The sequence below is a fragment of the Dipodomys merriami genome, unplaced genomic scaffold (genome assembly GCF_024711535.1).
Source record: "Dipodomys merriami isolate MVZ:Mamm:240054 unplaced genomic scaffold, mDipMer1.0.p SCAF_26, whole genome shotgun sequence".
In the NCBI taxonomy this organism is placed as follows: domain Eukaryota; kingdom Metazoa; phylum Chordata; class Mammalia; order Rodentia; family Heteromyidae; genus Dipodomys; species Dipodomys merriami.
The window spans coordinates 7,713,469-7,734,678 of NW_027204048.1; the positions used below are offsets into that span (position 1 = coordinate 7,713,469).

General features: G+C 42.0%; 1 protein-coding gene across 1 annotated transcript; it reads left to right on the top strand.

Moving 5' to 3' along the window:
• The first annotated feature begins 3,296 nt into the window (after nt 1-3,296).
• LOC138836933 (spermatogenesis-associated protein 31A3-like) lies at nt 3,297-9,601 on the top strand. The gene is made up of 4 exons (XM_070035636.1): nt 3,297-3,496; nt 4,942-4,999; nt 5,764-5,824; nt 6,063-9,601. Exons 1-4 carry the CDS (start codon nt 3,302-3,304, stop codon nt 9,514-9,516), a joined length of 3,768 nt encoding a protein of 1,255 aa, XP_069891737.1. The 5' UTR covers nt 3,297-3,301; the 3' UTR covers nt 9,517-9,601.
• The last annotated feature ends 11,609 nt before the right edge of the window (nt 9,602-21,210 follow it).

The following is a 21,210-nucleotide window of genomic DNA, read 5'->3' on the forward strand; positions in this document are numbered from 1 at the left end:
CAAAAAAAAGTAAGAAAGTCTCAGATGGTGGTGCTTCCCTTTACCTGTCTGTTCTCTGTGTCTGAGCAGGCTGTGTCCACCTGGCAGCCCTGCACCTCTCTGGTCTGCTTACTGGGTGGAGTGCCAACTCCAGACACCGATGATGCTAATGCAGGACCAAGCCACCTGGGCCAGGGCCAGTGATTTCTTTTTGTAACAAAGTCCCTGGAAGATTTATCCACACCAAAACACCAGTGAAGACACTGGCTTGACCTTCCTGTCCAGCAATCCCATCCTGTTCTCTCCTCTCTCAACATGCTCCTGCTAACCTTACCACAACGAGAGCTTTCTTGGGGACTGCAAGACACCTGGGCTCCCAGAGTCAAACGTACTTTCATCTTCCGGACTTAGGAGGGCAAATCAACTATAAACCACCTCGTGCTAGCTTCATTTTCAGAAGCAGGCCAGCCACGGTTTTCATAAAAGTTTATAATAATGCAATGGCGTTTTCTCAGTTTCTGATACAGGTTTTAAACGATTTTCTGCACTCACGAGTGTATCCCGCCACTCCTGGGTTCCAGGTCTGCATAGAAAGATTCAAGAGCGTCCTGAACAGGGTGGTAGGGCCGAGTCCGCGTCTGAGTGTCCTCCACTGGCCATCACTCCAGTCCTCCGCTTGGTGCTAACGCCTCCTTGCTGCTCTCTTCTCTTGTGTGTTTCAAGAAGCCAGAGCACACCAAAAATAAGCTTCAACCTGTAAACCCCACCGCAACCCTCCAGCACAAGGCTCTGTGCCCTGGAGCCTGCTGAGCCTCCAACCCAGATGCTCCTAGGGACACTATAGCCACTTGGTGCCGCGAGCGCCCCTGCTGGTGTCCGCGAGGAAGTGCAGACCAGACATAAACCCCGCACATTGGCCAGGTTGAGCCTGGCCAGAAGCCCTTAGAGACTCAACTGTGCTCACACACTGGGTCCAGTCCATACCTCCTCTTCAACGGTTCAATATGCTTCGGACTAAGGAAGTGAGTTATGAGCTGAGTGATATCTGCATACAGTGCAAAATAGTGAGCACTCCCTTTAAACTTGCATATTCATTCAAAATGAGAGGTTAGGACAGAATAAACGACTGTGGCTTTAAGGAAATAATTACATAGAACAAAAGCTTGTCTAGGGTTAGCACTTTACTATGTCTATTCCAGCTGGGAATGAGAGTTCTACACTAAATGACTAAAAAACTATGAATTGCTGGGCACCACTAGCTCATGTCTGTAATCCTAGCTACTCAAAAGCAGAGATCTTAGGATCAAAGATTGAAGCCAGCCTAGGCAGCAAAGCATGTAAGACTTTTTTTGGGGGGGAGGGGGGTCCGGTCGTGGGGCCTGAACTCAGGGCCTGGGCACTCTCCCTCAGCTCTTCAGCTCAAGGCTAGTGCTCTACCACTTGAGCCACAGCGCTACTTCGGCTTTTTTCTTTTTGCTTATGTGGTGCTGAGGAATCGAACTCAGAGCCTCAGGCATGCAAGGCAAGCGCTCTAACACTGAGCCACCTTCCCAGCCCGCATGTAAGACTTTTATCTCCAATTTATCACACAGATACCTCTCTCCATCCCCCGCCCCCAAGAGCCAAGAGTGGAGCTGTGTGGAGCACTACCCTACCCTTGAGCACAAAAACACAAAGGACAGCACCCAGAACCTGACTTCAAGCCCTAGATTTGGCACAGAATAATGAATTAAAAATAAACCTAATTTGAATATGGCACAGGACATCAACTGGAATTTTTCCACAGTAGATATACAGCCTCATGAAACATCACTAGTATTTAGGAAAAGGCCAAACCACAGGGTCTCACCACTTTACATCCACTAGGATAGCTGTTATAAAGCAAGCAGACGCAAGTGGAGCTGTGGCTCAAGTGTTACACTGTTAGCCTTCAGCAAAAAGCTCAGGAAGAGGCTTCTGCCCTGGGTTCAATCCCAAGATCAGCACACATGAAAAACCACACAAAAGAGAAAGTTGAGGTTGGCAGTAACTGGAAGAACATGGAGCCCTAGTTCCTTGCTAGATTTTTATTTAGGTTGTTTTGTTTGGCAATAGTATCATTTGAACTCAGGACCACATTAGGCAGAGTTAGGGTCCCATTATTTTTATGGCGCTTTAGTTATTTTTCAGATCTTTTTCAGTTATCATTGTGATAGTGTTCCTCAGAGCAGCTTTGGACTCCAGTCCTCTACTTCTGTCTCCTGCTTAGCTGGGATTACAGATGAGAGACCAAGTCATCCTAGGCCATTATTCCATTTCAGCAGGAAGCAGCTAGACATCGACAATAACTCTTTTGAAAGAAATTGGTGAGTAAAATTAGGAGTGAGGAAAATGTAAAAGGACCTGACATCTGAATATGTTTACATGTGAGGATTTAGTTCATGATTTGACCAGGATGTTTCCAATTACTTGAGTTTTTCAAAGGCAGCATTTTTCTCTTCTTTCTCACTCTCCTATCGCCCCACCCACACACCTACTTGCCATGCCCTAGAAGAGGAAATTCGGGATGGTTCTCATACCTTGAGTCAAGGTCATCACACTCCTCTCCTTATCTTGCTTTCCAAGGTATTGAAGGAACATTTAGGATGATGACTACATCTCTGGAGACTGCTGGTTAACACAGTTGGAAATAAGCAGGCCCAAGAACACCATTAGGCTGGACCTTCATGCCTCAGCATTTAAATCCATCAGGAAGTCCATGCTCCTGGGTGTGTCCATAAAAGCCTCTTTTTTCCCCTACCCACAAGGACTGCTCTTCTTTCTCAGACAATAGCTCAAGTATGTCTCATTTTGCCTGCAAATTAATATATCTTTATTTCCTTTACAATAAGACACTAATCTCACTGACATTGAATTGACATTGAATTCAGGGAACTGAATTTTCAGTAACACGGGAGAGTTGGGAGCTGCAGACTACAAAGCAAAGTGAAATACACAAATTGCAGAGTAAAGTCTAAATTTTCAAAACTGTTAATGATATGGACTGTAAGCAGTGATCTCCAAAGAAACAGGTAATATCTGAGTTCAAGGGGAAAGGCACAGGAAATGGATGGAAGAATGCCTCTGATAGGTTGAGCAGGTAAATTTGGAGATAGGAATCTAGAGGGCCCAAGAATGAAGGACTTGCTGAGCTAGCAGCAGTGGTAGGGCTTTGTGACTCATCACTCTTTCCCCTTTGTGACTTAGTAGAAAACCAGGCCTTTGTGATGTAGGCCTTCATTTACTATATATTGCCAAAGAAACTCCCAGAGCTCAGTTGCTCAAGAGCAATAGTGCGATTCAGATGATGGAGAATCCTCTCTTGTCACTGAAAAGCGTTGCTATTCCATGGCTGAGCCCTGAACTCGCCACCTTTGCAATGGATATGATCCTTGCCATTGTGGGTGGCGTGGGGCTCTACCTCCTGCTACTGCTACTTCCCTGCTTCAAGGAAAATCCATCCTCACCAACACCTGAGAGAAAGAACAAACTGACTCAGGTAAGATCCCTAAGGGTAGACAACCCAAAAATAGGTAGGTAGGTAGGTAAGTAGGTAGATAGATATAGATAGATAGTTAGAGACACACACACACATTGGAATTTTACTGATCAGTTACAGTGATACTGTAGCATTTGTAAAGGAATAGAAGACTTAGGAAAATTAAGTGATTTAAGTCAGTCCCAGAGAGACAAAGGATCCATGTTTTCCTTGATATGTGGAAGGCAGATTTAGCTTATATACTCAACAAATACGGTGGATGTTACACATGTGTACACAAATGTATTGAGATATGGTAGAGTCAACGGAGATCTTAAAGTGGAATTCATTAGAAAGCCAAAAATCCAAGTTCAGTAAAATAGAAAAATCGGAAATGTGTTCTTGACAGGGTTGGGAGGGGTCAAAGGGAAAGGGGGGTAGTCAACAGAGAATAGGGGGATATGTAGACAAGAATCCAATATATAATCTATCACAGTAAGAAAGAAAGGGCTGAGTGGGGGGGAGGGAAGGGACACACTGGGGAAAGAATTAACAGTTATACCACTTTGTGAAATAGCAACTCCCGTGTACATCCACTCATAATTTTTTAATGGTTCTTTAGTTTACTGATGTTTGCACTTCTCAAAAACAAGTAACAAAGCTTCTAGAGGGGAAATTCCAGAAAAGAAGAGAGCCATCTTCTCCTAGGTACTATCAGCACAGGGCACAATGTCAGCAGCATAAGGTAGTATTCTGAGCTCTCAGAACAGCTGTGTGGAGTGCAGCAAGTACCAGGGTTAATTCAAACCCTGAAACTCAGCAACCGAGGACTGAGGTCCTGAGAGCTGAGGACTTGAACCTCAATCCTATGTCACAGCAGGTGCCTGAAAACCTCACTCTCCCCAGTGTTAGGCTGATTAGAGGGCGGTTCAAAGCCCATGTCAACCTCCCATCAGAGGCTAAGGTCACCTTTGGACTCAGGAAGGAAAAGCCAACCTGGAAGCTGAGAGGCACCTGGAAACCAGGGTCTTGGTCCTGAGAACAGAAAAAGCACTGAGGTGATCTTGGTTGTCTATCTCATATAAGAAAAACAGAAATGGGCTGTGAAGGTGGCTCAGTGATAGAGCGCTTGCCTTGCATGGGTGAGGCCCTGGGTTCGATTCCTTACACCACATAAGCAAAAAGCAAAAAGCCGGAAGTGGTGCTGTGGCTCAAGTGGTAGAGTGCTAGCCTTGAGCTGAAGAGCTGAGGGGCAATGCCCAGGCTCAGAGTTCAAGCCCCATGAACCGGACCCTGCCCCCCAAAAAGAAAGAAAAACAGAAGTAATTAGCAGCCACACTGTGAAGAAAGGAAATGCAGGGACACAGGTGAAGACATCATTTTATCCAGAAACACCAAATATCTCAACTTGTCTAGGGAAAGGAAAAGAGTAAAGAGGTCTAAGTCACGTTTTTCTCATCTCTCAGTATCCTGTGGAGAAAAGAGGCCAGATCAAGTGCAGGAAGAAACGTGCTGCTCTGAAAGGTAGGCTCTGCACTTTCTCCCAAGGGGATTTGATCTAGGTCTCTGTCAACAAGAGCCAGGCCACCAAGTATTTCAGTGTGTAAAACCTTAGCAGGAGAGTCCTGGGAAAGAAACCAGAACTGGAGACGCTTCTCAGGTTCTCTGCGTGGAATGAAGATGTGATATGCATCATAAGAAATGGGAGGGGCTGGGAGGTTGTGAGGTAACACTGAGGATGTGGAGGTGTGTCACACGGGGGAGGGGCCGAGAGTCTGTGAGGTCACGCTGATGATGTGGAGGTGTGTCACACAGGGGGAGGGGCTAAGAGGCTGTGAGGTCACACTGATGATGTGGAGGTGTGTCACACAGGGGGAGGGGCTCAGAGGCTGAGAGGTCACACTGATGATGTGGAGGTGTGTCACACAGGGGGAGGGGCTAAGGGGCTGTGAGGTACCACTGACTTGATGAGGAGCTGTGAACTTCAAGCCCACATGTGGCCCAATTCAATTCCCTAAAAACTGTATTAGCAATGAGACGTCCTTTCTCCCAGTCCCCCAAAAGGTTGTGCAGTTTGTGGAGGTTTGCACGGCTGGTGGTCCCTTGTAAATAAAGCAGCACTAACCCTCTATATGCCCTCTTAGCACTGGTAGCCATCTTGCAGCCATGAATACAGATCTGGGATCCAATGTGATCTTCCATATTCTTTAATAGAGATATGTTTCCTTCAGCCTCCTGTAGGTTCCAGAGGCCCTGCCTTATCTGCCCTAACCACCGTCTATTTCTAGTTTGCAGAGAGATTCGGGAAGAGCTTGAGGAGATGAATGACTTAGCTTCCCTTCTGAGTAGGTAAGGTTTTCCACATGTCCCTGTGCCTGCATTTCTACCCCAGGGAATGGAATTGTCTTGGGGTTGAGGGAGACTTCAGGTTGGCCTGGGATGTGGTTGAAGCCACAGGATGTAGAAATGTAAGGGCTGTGTAAATGACAGGGTGTGGTTGTGTGGGTGCCATGGACAGCAGGTAATTACCCATGCCCATACTGGGCCTGTCTGTTGCTGAATGAAGTTTGTCTCCTGTTTCCTACAGCGCCCTAGGGAAACTCGATGACACTGGAAGCTTTCAGCGTTTCTTAAAAGGAGATGCCTTAGGTGAAGTTTTCAACTCAGAATCTGCTACAGCCCACCCGTCACCGAGGGACTCTGAGGAGGACACTTTCTCCAGCACTGTGTCCCTGAAGGCTTCCCGACCTCCTTCTCCCCAGGGCTTGCAGCCTCTGGCCTGTACCTTGTCACCAGTCCACATGGGCTCCTCAGTTTCTGTTGAGTCACACTCATCCCAGAGTGTGTCTCAGCCTCCGGAGCCGTCGATTGCTCTAGGAGAACAGTCTTTTCCCTGTTCTCATTTTCCTCCACCTGTGGCCTGCACTCCACCCAGGCACGACTCAAACTCGGGTCTTCCCCCATGTGACATCAGGGAAGTCCCTCCAGAAACCACCCCACAGAGCTCTCCAACCAACAGCTCTCGGGTGCCTTCTCCTATCCCAGCCCTCAACTCTGATCATCTGGATTTGCCAGACAGAGTGAATAGTAAGAGAGAAAAGCTGAAATCAGCTTTTCAGGAGAAAGAACACCCTCTGGATTCTCAGGGGAACATGATGATGTCACTGAGCAGTGCACAAGACACTGCCGTCCCTCAGCCCTTCTGGAACACCGAGGGAAAACCACAGCAGCTTCCTGATTCTCAGGAGCTGTTCTTCCCCATGGTCTTGCAGAAATGCTGCCAACTGTTCTGGGGCCTTCCCTTCCTGCACAGCGAGTCCCTGGTGGCTCCTGTCCAAATGTCTGGTCATCCACTAGACTTACCCTTTGTTTTATTCAATAGTTTCTTGCACTTAGTTCCAGGACAAGTCCAAGCTAAAGTACCTCCACCGTACTTTCTACCACAGCCTTTACAGCACCATTTGGTCAAATCACAACCCTTCACTCCAACCTTATCGTGGCCTCAGCCTTCCCCAGTGGCTGAGATCCAGAACTATGCCCATGACACGTTCTGTACACCAATACAATCCTGTCCTTCACCTCCAGTGAGGTCCTGTACTATCCCACCTGTTGTTCAACAATTAGACCATCATCTCAAGAAGAAACACCTAGAATGTCATAGAATTTTACCCTCTGTGGTCAAACAGTCTTACAAAACTTTTAGTCAAGATCAGGACACCTGGAACCAGACAGGCTTTAGCAATGAATCCAGTGATTTTATTAGCGTTGACATGAGGAAAAAGCTGGAACATCACCTCCAAGAGAGGAGCCTACAGCACGTATGTAAAACAAATCGCAAGATCCAGCTGTCACCTAAGAATTGCATAGGAACAGAGACAGACCACAAACATGCATTTTTACAAAACTCTACATCTGTAGATAATTGTTACCAGAACATTCAGAAAACAACCCCAGAGTGTCCAGTACCCCAAGGATGGAAGAACTCTAGAACGGATCTGCAATTCTCTATGAGAAGAGTAGTGAGAACTCTAGACAGGGATGCAGAAAGCTGCTCAGGGGATTTTCTAGAGGCCAAAACACAGAAAAAATTAGAAAGCGGCATGAAGAAACCGACTAGTGATTCAGGATATTTTCCCCCAACTCATTCAAATAAGAACTATCTAGGAGAAACCCCAATAGCCCATCTCATCACTAAATGGGAGCAGATCAGTAGCGACAAGGTCCCTATGCATGTTAGTCATTACCGGGGTAAGACAGATCACGCCTTGCCCGCACGTGATAACTCCAACTTTAGCAAGAACACTGGCGGAGAACCACCCTTAAATACCAGGGAAACCTGCAAGAGCTCCTCCCAGGAGGTTTCCCACATTGATGCTGACACTCGACAGCTGCTAGATGTGCATATCAAGAAGCTTTGGGCAAAGCACCAGTGGGGCTTATGCCTAAAAATTCTCAAACCGATAAACATCCTTACTCTGAAAAAGGCTCCCCCTTTACCAACTTCACAGGGAGCGTCACCCTACATGGCCTGTAGTAACTTCAAGGCCTATCACACCGTGAAGGAGGGTGCATACCAGAGAGAAGCCCTTCCCAAAGAACAAAAGAGCAAAGAAAGAGAAAAAACTGAAGGCCATGCCTTACAACCTTCTCAACCACCTTCACAACCTGAAACCCCGAGGGGAACACAGTATAATCATCACTGTGGTCCTTTGGAGGTCTCTCCTAGTGGAAAGGAAGGTAGACTGCTTTCTGAGACTCCATCTTGTATCTTACTAGGAAGAAAGTGGCACCATAACATTGTGCCAGGATCAGAAGGAAGCAGTTTAGAAACAACAAATAGCCCAGAAATGGGCATGTCTGCAACACAAGAGAAAGAAAACGTCTGCCACAGTGTGTCCATCCAAGAATTACTGAGGACCACTGAAACACCATTACCCTCCAGAATCTCAATTTCCAACTACCCACTTGATTCATGCCTTAAAGAACTCGCAGGGTCAACTAGTACAAGCGAAAGCACCCCTTTTGATGATATCCTGCAGGATTTCAATGCTGACGCATTCCTGCAAGGTGGTGCCCCCAATATGCTGATTGCTGATGACATGTTTGCTTCTCAGAGTTCTCTAACTAGCTCAGAGAACCTTTCTGGAAGCAGCATATCCACTTTCTATGAGCGACGCTCTCCCTTGCCAAAGGGAGAGCAAATCACCAAGCAGCAAGAACCTAAGACATCTAAACTCCAGCAGCCATGGTACAGCAAAATGTTTCATGGGCATAATGAGACACAGAGCTGTGAGAGGCCCAAAGCTACAACACAGAAGGCAAAGCCTGCAGGACTGAGGCCCTCACAAGGCTGCAAGCTGAACTCTCCTGCCCAGGTCAGGAAAACAAGAACTGTGAGGAGGAACTCCATACCTGTGTCAGAGAGAGCACAGCATCCCCCGGAGAGTCAGTTTGGAAACCGAATAAAGAAGTTTTTTATGTCCATTTTTAATTCAAAAGAGAATAGTCAGGCAGACTCACTGCCAAATTCAAAACTCCAGTCAGCCAATAGCAAGAACCAAGACTTAACAACAAGCAGAATCCAAGACAGTGGAGGGCCTGAAGCCCAGACACTCAAGAACACCATTGAGCAAATCCTAGAAGAAGAAATTCACCGTAGGCCTTCTGCCTCCAACAAAACTTTCCACAAAGAATTTCAAGCCTTCACAGATAGACATTCCCACTCCTACATGGCTCCTCCTTACCAAGAAGGAGGCCAAATGAAGACCAGCAGGGTCTCTTTTCCCCAAACCGGCCCCACTGGCCATAGCCGTCCTCTCCATGACAGAAGTCTCTCAAACCGTAACAACGCTGGGACAGACTTGCTTCCCAGAAAGCCTGCGTCTCTACTCAGCCATGGCTGCCAGCATAGTCCAAGGGAGACAAATGTCCCAGGGCAGCACATCCATTGCCCAGGGCAATGTCCCCAGGGTGGGTTAGGCAGTCATGCATATTATGCTTATCATGTACTTCCTTGTGAGGCTCATTTTTGTGAGGACTAACTCCAGTTCGTGCCAAGCAAATCTGCTTTTTGTGAATGAGTACAATCTCTGTCTCCCCCTCAAATACAGTCTTTGTGTGTCATGAGATGTACTGACTTCTCTTTGTGCCTTCGGCTGGTGTAAGGATGGGCAGTCTGTGGTCTTCCTCAAAGAAGCTTCTAGAAGGGATGGGCAAATGACATAATGCCACTGAAGACTCAGCTTCGATCCACCCTCTTCCCTATCCTGTTATTTCATCAGTACAAGTTTTGGGGTTGTCAGGATGAGGAAGCCTGGGAAGACAGATTTCTGGGATGTTCCTCAAACTAATGAACTTGGTTCAGTTGGAACATTATCTGTTGTACTTGCGGGCTATTCACCTAGAACAGAATGTTGACTAACAAAGCCTATGTTTGTCTTATATCTGCCATTACCACTTCTCTGGGAATCTTCACAGAAGCTGTCTCAGCCACTGGATGATAGGGGTCTGTAGGGAAGGCCATGCTTCCATTCATGGCTAGTGATCCTTTGTGCTGTTGGGTCACTGGTTTGGGTTGTATTGAATTCCAGAAAGCATAGAAGCCAATCAGCCTGTTCTCCAGAATGTTGGCAGTTGACTAGCTACTGGTTTACTGAGACTTTTGGAACTAGATCCTAAAGCCTTTTGTTGTTCCTTTTGCTGGAATATAGAATCCTAATCATGGATGGAGAATAGTGTAGTTGGTTTGAGAGAAAGTATGGAATGTTGGCCTTGTCCTGACCTGAGCCACTTTGGGGGACAAGATTTTGATCTCAGACTCAGGAGTGAGTTGGTTTGCAGGCAGGAGCCCCATGTGCCCAGCAATGTACCTGCATATTCTTTAAAGCTCTATAAGCTGAATCTTGAAACTAGGAATGTGTTACAAGAAACAAGTTTGAGTTGTTTCTTCTATGGACTCAGGCAGTGTACACCAGAAACTGCACAGAGAGCCTAGGCCCAGTGCAGGTAGGTACATTTCTGCAACACGTGGTTTTCACATAAATCCACATACCATTTTGAATTAAGCAGTGACAGTACAATGATCTCTGCTGATCCACCTTATTAAAAAAAGGTATGTTGACTAGGGTCTGGTATAGATACAACTTTATAATCTCAGGATATATGAACAGCTGGTATTGAAAAAATTATACCTTCCTTTCTGAAGGTTGGTGACAACACTGAGAATGTGTGGGGTTTTTTTTAACATGGACCATCTGATGCTGGGGAAGGAATGTAGAGGATGTTCCCCTTCCATCACATGACTCCACATCGACATCTGCCCAAGCTTGTTCTGTTGTGTTGTATCTCCTTCCAAAAGCTACTATCATTTCAGACAAGCTTTGATATTCAATCAGTTATATCAATATTGAAGAGCCCATGGGCACATTCTACTGGAATCTTGTTACCTTTGTCCTAGTAACAGCCTTAATATATCTGCAGGAACCTTTGTTTAAATAGAAACAACACTGGCTTAAAAATAGATCACTGTATGCTGAAAATGAACTTTACAACTTGTAAGTGGGTATGGACGGGAAAAACAATTGTCCAAAGGAAATGTACCCTTTATCTGATATTTGTAACTATAAACCCTCTGTGCATCACCTTTATAATTAAATAAAATTACATGACATGAAAAAAAAAACATCACTTGCCCCTTTTAGGCATAAAACCATTTGCAAGGCAAAATAAATTCAGAACACAAGGCACACATGTTTAAGGAAATTTGTGTTTTTCTTTGTTGTGATTTTTTTGCTTCATATCAGACCCATACTGGGTGCTGAAGAAAAGATAGGAACACTATCGTGATTTATGATTCTAAAAATATATATAAGAAAGGTTACTGTCAAGATTTGCATCAAACATAAGTGATTTAAGAGTAAATATCTAATGTTTCAAGGTTTTCATAAACATTAAATTGCCCATGTCATTTCAACAAATGTTAATGCATTTACACACACACATACACACACACACACATACACACACACATAAATACACAACACTCCACTGTAATCCACGTTTTATATCATTGGCCTTGGTAGTTTGGTTGTTTTCTCCTAGTTCCTAAAAATGAGAGAAAACAATGTGATATATGTCTTTGTGGGAATGGCCTATTTCACCCAATATGAAGATCTCCAGGGCTATACAATTTTTAGCAAACTACATCATTTTTCTTAATGACCAAGTAGTGAATATTTTCCTTATCTGTTTTCAAAATAAGATGGCAAATACATGAACAATTGTTCAATATTTTTAGGCATAAAGGAAATACAAATCAAATCCACAACAAGAATGGTTATCATCAAGAAAACAACTCAGGGCTGGGCACCAGTGGCTCAAGCCTGTAATCCTAGCTACTCATAAGGATGAGATCTTAGGATCATGGTTTGAAGCCAGCTGGGGCAGAAAAGTCCATGAGAGATTTAAAAAGCTGGAAGTGGTACTCTGGCTTAAGTGCCAGAAGACTATCCTCAGCAATGAATCTCAGGGACAATTCCTAAACCCTGATTTCAAGCCCCAGAGTCAGCACACACACACACACACACACACACACACACACACACACACACACACACACACACACACACACACACACACACACACACACACACACACACGCACGCACACAAGAAATATAACAAATGCTAGTGAGGATGCAGAGGGAACAGAATTCTTATTTACTGTTGGTGGGAAGGTAAACGAATCTATTGAAATTAGTTTAGAGTTTTCTCAAAAACCAAAATTAGACTTCATATAAAATCCATTCATACCACTCTAGGAACAGACCTCCCACCTCAAAGAAAATCAGTCAGCTTACTATGGAGATATCTGTGTAACCATGTTGTGAGATGCACAAAGAGAAATAGCCAAATCATCAAACCTCTCCCAAGTTTTACAAAACAATTCCTTGATTAAGAAACAGTGGATTTCATATTGTGTGCTATTTGGCAATGTGCACATTGAAAATAGAGGTCCTATTTAGTATCTTTAAAGCAAAGCTAAATATTATTGTTTATGTCACCCCTTTCATTGTTCTCCATCATCCCCTCTCAACACCATTTCTTATCCAAATTCTCTAAGTTGTGCACTGAATTTTATGACTGCCTTATGCCCTCCTTGCCTCTCTTCATTTGTTTACTTCTTTCATTTTATCCCACTACCCCTAACTTTAGAGTATTTTTGCCTGGTGTTTATTTTGTTTGTCCATGAATTTGTCCTACTGAGGAATTGTAACCTTAGGGTTCTCCCCTGGATCTAGTAAATACTGGTTTTTAATTGTATACTTTTTTAATTACTTATTTTCCTAAAGCCTAAACCATAAATTTATGGTAAGGAAGTGGGAAATAAATATGATCCCTTTTCATAAGATAATCCCTAAAATACTCAGTTATTAACTGCATGGAAAACATTAGACAAATTCCTCATCTACTAACAGATAGTAAATCGATGAGTTGAGCAAAAATATCAATTACTCAGTATTAGGAAGGCTGAGAACTACAGTGTAGAAACTAATGGTTCAATCATATCTGTTTATATTAAATCACATCATTCTGAAATTTCACTCTTGGTAAATTGAAAACAAAGTAGAAACCACAGCAGTGTGTCGAGTGCCTCCAATGTGTACAGGGTGTATGGGATATGAGTGACTTTACAACCCATGGTTTCAGAATGTGAGATGTAGAGAGAGTAGTCTTTCTGTGTGGAAATTAATACTTAGACAAGCACTTGTGAGGAAGAGCAGAGAGACATAAGTCATCTCTGTTACTTCCTAGTCAATTACATACCTCTGGCAAGATCATGTCCCTTGTCACCACACCTGCACTCAGTGTTCATGACTGATGTCACCTACAGTTGGGAGGCAGTAGTATCTGAAATCCTTCACAGTCCCTTAAGTAGCAAGACTGTGGAAACAAAAAGACAACCAAAAAAAGCAAAATGTAGAATGAATTAGAATTAAACCCTCACAATATTTACTGTGAATAGATTTTACTGATTGTTTGGGGGATGGAGATCTCAATGAATTATAACTTGTAGGGAAGGACATTAAGAAAGAAAATAAAGATGAATATCACAGACTGTTCTTTTGATTTCAATTTTGCAGATTTCATCAGCTATACTTTATAGGAGATATATGAATGAACTTTTAATTAATAACAATTTAATGTTAATGTTGAAAATTGAAAGCTTGTTCATGTTTCAAGGTGTGAAAAGTTAAAATTATATTGAATTGGGGTTCTCTTGCAAACAGTGTATCTGACACCAAATCTCAGACATCAAACTGGACCTCTAGAAGAACCTCTGAGACAGATTTCAAAAGTAAATTCTAGGAGCATTTGATTCTGTGTAAAATAACACCAAGCCATTGCTATCTCTAAAATAACCAGATTTTTCATTTAGACAACTGGAAAAACTGGAAAAACTGACCAAAATATAGTGACACGTCAGGGGTCACAAGGTGCGACCCTTACGATGGGGCCTCTCTCCTCCTGCTCTGGAGGAATGCCTGCGTCTCAGCACAGGACTCAGATCCCTGCACTCAGGGCCCTTCAAAGACTCTTCTGTTACATGTATTGCTAGTGACTTTCTAAGAAATAATAATTCAACAATGCTATATGAGCATATGCATAAATTAAATGAAGGAATAGAACCACAAAAAATAGGCAAAATCTGGAAGGTACAAAATGTGGGTTATTTAATTGGTCAATCATATTTCCTATGTGTTGAAATGATACTGGGGAGGCTAGAAGATGGTTAAGTACATGTATCACCAGCCTAAACTATGCCCGATAACTCTCTAATCCAGTTCAGGTACCAAGTATGAGTCAGTGATCAGCTACTGTGTATAAACTTCTTAGAATAAGTTGTGATACTTGGAATAGGTCTGATTTTTAAATAAAACCTCTGGAAGCCCAATGATTACTACATAAATGAGAAGCTAAGAGAATGTGGAGATGTCACAATGTAAAAATCTACAAATCAGCCAGGCGCTACTGACTCACCCAGAATCCTAGCTACTCCGGAGGCTGAGATCTGAGGATCTCGGTTTTAAGCCAGCCTGGGTAGGAAAGTATGTAAGACTCTTACCTCCAATAAACCACCAGAAAACCAGAAGTAGTGCTGTAGCTCAAGCGATGCAGCACTTGCATTGAGCTGAAGAGCTGAGGGACAGTGCCCAAGCCCAAAGTTCTAGCCCTACAACTGACAAAAAAAATCTACAAATCCCATAATGTAGAGAAAAGGCATTTTAACCAGCATTTTCCTCACTAGATCAGGCTTAGAATTTTCAAAACCCAAAGCAACTGCCTGTATGAGTCACAATAATCAGTATAGTCATTCATATTTTATACAATATAGGTGACATCAGAATCTTCTACATTGCCATAATTAATATGTTCGCTTGTGATGGTTAAGAAATACACTGAATTCAAGTCCTAATTAACCTCTCTAATTCAAAAGACTCGAAAATGGGAGAAAAATACTCATTTCTGTAGTTAAACCACCATGATTTACAACAATGAACTTACATGCAGCAGCATTAAATTTAAGTTGTACTTCCTAAACAAGTTCATCTTTCACTGAAAAATAGTTTTACCCCTTAAAGAGTACAAGAAAATTTGAGTTTAACTATATTAGCATTAAATCACTTGATGTGGGTTTTTGATAATAGCAAAAGTAACATATTCAGTAGTACTAGCATGAATAGATTAATACATCTCCAAAGAGTCATCCCATAAATCCCTTCACAACATTACCATGAAAGGTAATCCTTACTTTCTTATTATTAAATTAATTTTTTAAATTATCTTTAAGTAGTTGTAGAAAGGAGTTGCCATTTCACGGAGGGTTTTCTAAATACAATGTATCTTGGTCAATGTCACCCTTTCAAAATTCTCAACCACTCTGTCCACACCTCTTCCCTCATACTTCCTAATTTTCTAGGTAATACATCTGCATTTTCCTACCCCTCTCTTCTTCGTTCCTCTACCCCTTTTCCCTTGGCTCTAGCCCATCCCTTTTGAGTACAGGCTTCCTGTGGAGTCCTTCTATTCAATGGTAGATTTCTAACCTCCCACAGAGGTCCTGGGACTTTGTCCCTGGCACTAGACATAGCACCTTCACAGCATAGAGGTGTCATGATGTGTCTTGGCTTTCTCCCTGTAGCTCTGATATGGGCTCATATATATTTTAAATTCATCAGTTTTAGTTTTATATAAGTGCCTCATTTGTCTAGTCAACTTTCTCTAACTTGTTTATCAACTCAAAAGGGATGACATACTTGGAAATAATGTATAAATTCCAATGATCCTTTCCAACCTGAGTTTCCTTTAGGAGCACTTATTGTCATTCAGTAAAAGGAAAAGTTAGTCAAACCACAGACAAATGCATACTAAGCAAGAAAAAAAGCTATAAATTATATCATAACAATTGTCTTCAATTTCATTAAATATAGTGTAATTAAATTTATAGCTCTAAGAATGAAAAATAGCTAAGAGCATAAAACACTTTCTGAAGTAGTTCAGGGCAAATTTACAAGATGACAACAGGAAACTTACCACAGGGCTGAGGCTGCTGGACAGCTAGCTAGAAGCTGCTACTTACGGACACCTAAAGAAGCACCACCATAGCTGAAGACAAAAAAATCATCATGCACAGATTAATAGACACAATGATTGTCGCTCTCCTTTCTTTTCCTCCTTCTTTCTTGCCTTTTTCGTTAACAGAAAAATGACCAAACTTGTAGGAAACGTCAATCTGATGAAGATATGCTAGTAAGTCTGTAATAACAGGCTCTCAAGGAAAATTAAAACCCTGATTTATACCATTTGTTATTTGTATGAGGTCACACCTTCACCCAAAATTGAATCTGATCCTTAATGACCTCAAGGTTGGAAAGTGATGCTCCATTTCACTTTCTGTATGACTTTTCCTCCAAGCTTTTGGAAGATAGGTGAACATCTGTAGAGCTGAAAGCATAGGCAGTTGTCATGAAATAAGGAAGCAGTGGTGAAGTTTGCAAATTTACCTTACATTTTTTCTACTATTATATTATTTAATTTTAAATAAGGACTGGATTGAAAAATAAATGAAAGGAATGATTGGTTCATTCTCACTAACAAAAACTGCAATTAATACACAATTTTTAAGTAAAAAAGATGAAAACTATTTACTTTATAATCAGGAAGAAGACTTCAATAGGAATCATTGCTTCTGTTAAACATTGCCCTAAAACCCTTATCAGTACACAGGGAGCATTAAGAATTTCAGAGTGGAGAATTGAGGGAAAATATGCAACCACCAACCTTTCTAGTTGATGTCATTATAAACCTAGAAAATCCAGAATATTTGGTCAACTTTTGGCTCAATATTTCTAGCTGGATATAAAATTCAAAGTAATAAAGAATAATATGTACACACAAAAACATTTGTGTTTGGGGCTGGGAAGGTGGCTCAGTGGTAGAGCGCTTGCCTTGCATGCTCAAGGCCCTGGGTTCGATTCCTCAGCACCACGTAAGCAAAAAGAAAAAGCCGGAAGTGGCGCTGTGGCTCAAGTGGTAGAGCGCTAGCCTTGAGCTGAAGAGCTCAGGGACAGCGCCCAGGCCCAGAGTTCAAGGCCCCACGACCGGACCCAAAAAAAAAAAAAAACATTTGTGTTTGTGCGAAAACAGACTGTTAGTTGATAGATAATGCTGAGATGTATTACATCTTAATTAAAAGTGAAATATATTACATCTGTAAATAAACAGGAAAATATCCAACTCACCAAAAGCCGATGAATGCTAGGACGTAGGTAGAACATGGTCAGTCAGGTTATAGTATATAGGCTGTGAAACATGAATGTGAGACTCCTTTGAACACTTAACACGTGCTTTAGAAATAACTGACAGGATTGTAAGGCAGGTACTTCGATGCAGGATATGGGTATTCGCAGTAATGGGAAAGTTGCACAGAGAGGATGAAAGACGGTGAATATACTTGAAATACTTCATATATATGTTTGAAAATGGAATATGATCTCAATCAAACTTTTGAGAAGGGGAGGAGGGGAAACAGGAAGGTGACTGGGTGAATTTGTACAAAGTATATTGTATTCATATATGGACATATAAATGTGAAAGTACCTTGTAATAATCAACAACTAACTGATGCTAATAAACATGCAAATTTAAAGCTGGATATATTTAAAAATATTATCAATGCAGAAAATAGATATGAGAATATAATATGACAACAAAAACATAAAAATTATATGAGACAGCCATTTGTTGGCGCATGCCTGCTATCCTACCAATTCAGGAGGCTGAGACCTGAGGATCAGAGTTTGAAGCCAGCCCAAGCAGAAAAGCCTCTGTGAAACTCCAATTAAGTCAGTCCCCCTCCAAGCTGGATTTCAGCGTCATCGGCCTGGGTCTCTGGTGTTTCGCAGAGGTTCTCACCTGGCACCTCCCAGGACTTGCGGGCACACTCACATGAGCCCTCAGGAGCCTCAGGCCAGGCACATCCCAAGAAGGGCCCAAGACCACCTGGCCTTCACGTCTGAACCGACGACAGCCATCTGACAGCGTATCACACAGTTCTGCTCAAGGACCACAGGTGCACTTCCCAGCCCTCCTCCAGGCCTATTCCTGTCCCAACCGCCAGACTAAACAGTCCCCGGAAGTCCTAACTTGACATGCAAACTGAGCGTCCTCACGTACAAATGTTAACCAATCATGGTGTGGCATAGGGACATCATTCACTACCCAATAGAGATGACCCACCGCATCTTTCATTTACATAAGTTGGTCAGGGGAAATCTAGTTAGGAGCTTTCTCTATATGAGCCAGCTTCTCTCCTACTTATTAAAACAATCTTTTTTTCCCCAGAAGAAATTCTCTTATCCTGTTTTGAAAGATACTTATGTTTTTTCTTAAAAGGCCTCTCTTTTTATCTTAAATTCTTTTCTAGTCAATTCTTTAGATGTGATCATTTTTCCACTTTTACCTTGAATTGTTCTCCACTCCTAAAAATTCTGTGTTTGCTCAACTTTATCAAGCCATTATCAGGTTGCCCCAAAATTTGTAGATGTTAACAAAAAAAAAACCGTAATGATTTCGTTTTGGTGGTGTATTCAATAGCCAGTTGCTAGTGCATTTATCTAATCAGTAGTTTCAGTGTTTTCTCACAAGTTCCAGAGATATTTAGTAATTGCCTATACACATGAGAGCCTTACATCTCAGTCATACAGTTCAAGGACCACACAGTCATTGAAACTTCCATGGATTCCGAACGAGGTTCACAGCTCCGAGACTTACATGGCATCAACAGTTATTTCTCCAGCACCGATAATCATTAGCATAATATTTGCTAACAAATCATTTCAAAGTCCTTTAAGGAATCAATTGTTTATTTTCCATGTGGGTAAGTGAGGTTCTGGAAGGAAGAGAGAACTGTGGGATTAGTCTCAGTTGGAAGGGGTGGATTAGAATGTTGAAAGGGTAACATTGATCAAGATGAACTATATTCATAAATTGCTTCAGTGAATGTCAACTGCTTTGTACAATACTTAAATATTATTTAAATATTCAAAAAGTAAAGAAGAGTTTAGTTTCTAGATTCTGTAATAAGCTTACTGGCACCTGGAAAAAAGCATTAAGTTGGATGGTAGAATTTTATCCCTAGGGTAAACAATATACTCCTTGGCCATGGTTGCCTTATTTTTTTTTAGTTTTATTTTATTTTATTTGTGAATATACTGTACAGAGGAGTTACAATTACATGGGCAGGATAATGCGTACATTTCTTACCAAGCATTGCAGCCTCCTCCTTTGTTTACCATTCACATCCCTTCCCAGCCTCCCCCTCCCCCCCAATCCCAATCCTTCTCCTTCCCCCCTTCCCTCCTCCCCCCGCACCGACGTTGTAAAGCTCGTTTTGGACATGACAACTTGTACTTCTCATTGTTGCAACAGGTCCACCTGTATCCTTAAACAACTGGTTTTTCCCCATCTCCTCCACAAGTTATACTGACATCAAATATAGTGAAAGCAGGGGTTATACTGTGGGGGAGGGCCATACAAAGCAACAAAGAGATAATCTTATAAATGCGTTAGAAACACATGCATGAAAGAAAAAAACATTAAAATACACATCTAAGGGTTCATTTTCCTGACATCACATTATCTGACCTTTTCCGCTTGACTCATACATCTACTAGATATTACAAATAAGGGAAATCATGGGACCTATGTTTCTTTGGGCCTGGCTTACTTCACTTAATATAATTGTTTCCAAGTTTTTCCATTACCTAACAAATGGGGCAATGTCATTCTTTCTGATGGAGGCATAGAATTCCATTGTGTATATATACCACATTTTCTTGATCCATTCATCTACTGAGGGGCATCTGGGTTGGTTCCATATCTTAGCTATGGTAAATAATGCTGCAATAAACATAGTTGTGCTGGTAGCTTTAGTGTGGTCTTGTTTGTAAACATTTGGGTAAATGCCCAAAAGTGGGATTGCTGGGTCATAAGGGAGTTCTATGTGAAGTCTTTTGAGGAACCTCCATACTGCTTTCCAAAGTGGTTGAGCAAGTTTACATTCCCACCAACAATGAAGTAAGGTTCCTTTCTGTCCACATCTCCTCCAGCATCTGTTGTTGTTAGAGTTCTTGATTTTTGCCTTTCTAACTGGAGTGAGGTGATATCTCAATGTTGTTTTGATTTGCATTTCTTTTATGGCTAGGGATGTTGAACATTTCTTCATGTGGCTATTGGCCATCCTTCTTTCTTCTTCAGAGAAGTTTCTCTTTAAGTCCTTCGCCCATTTATTTATTGGACAGTTGTTTCTTTGAGGATTTGTTGTTGGGGGATTTAATTTTTTGAGTTCCAAGTATATTTTAGATATGAGACCCTTGTCCGTTGTATGGCTAGCAAAGATCTTCTCCCAATCCGTGGGTTTTCTATTGATCTTGCTAGCTATGTCATTTGCCCTGCAGAAACTCTGCAACTTTATGCAATCCCATTTGTCCAAACTTTCTTTGATTTTTTTGTGTTTATGGGTCTCTATTGAGAAAATTTCAGCCTGAGCCAAGGAGACCTAGGGTTTCTCCTATTCCATCCTGTAATGTTTTCAGAGTGTCTGCTTTGAGTTCAAGGTCTTTGATCCATTTGGAGTTGATTCTGGTGCAGGGTGATATATAAGGATCTAGCTTAAGTTTTCTACATGTAGTTAACCAATTTTGCCAGCACCATTTACTGAAGAGGTCTTTCTTCCATTCTATTGTTTTAGTTCCCTTATCAAAGAATAGATGGCTATAGTTCTGTAGGTTCATTTCTGGGTTTTCAATTCTATTCCATTGGTCCTGAGGTCTGTTCTTATGCCAATAACAAGCTGTTTTGTTTAATATGGCTTTATAGTATAGTTTGAACTTTGGTATTGATGTTCCTCCAGCAGTGTTCTTTCCGTTGAGGAGCGTTTTTGCTATTCGGGGTCTTTTATTGTTCCATATGAATTTTTGGATTGCCTCTTCAATTTCCTTGAAGAATGAGGGTGGAATTTTGATAGGTATTGCGTTGAATTTGTAGATAGCCTTGGGAAGTATTGCCATTTTCACGATGTTAATCTTTCCAATCCAGGAGCATGGGAGGTTTTGCCATTTTTTAAGTTCTGTGTTGATTTCCTTTTTTAAGATTTTAAATTTTTCATCATAGAGG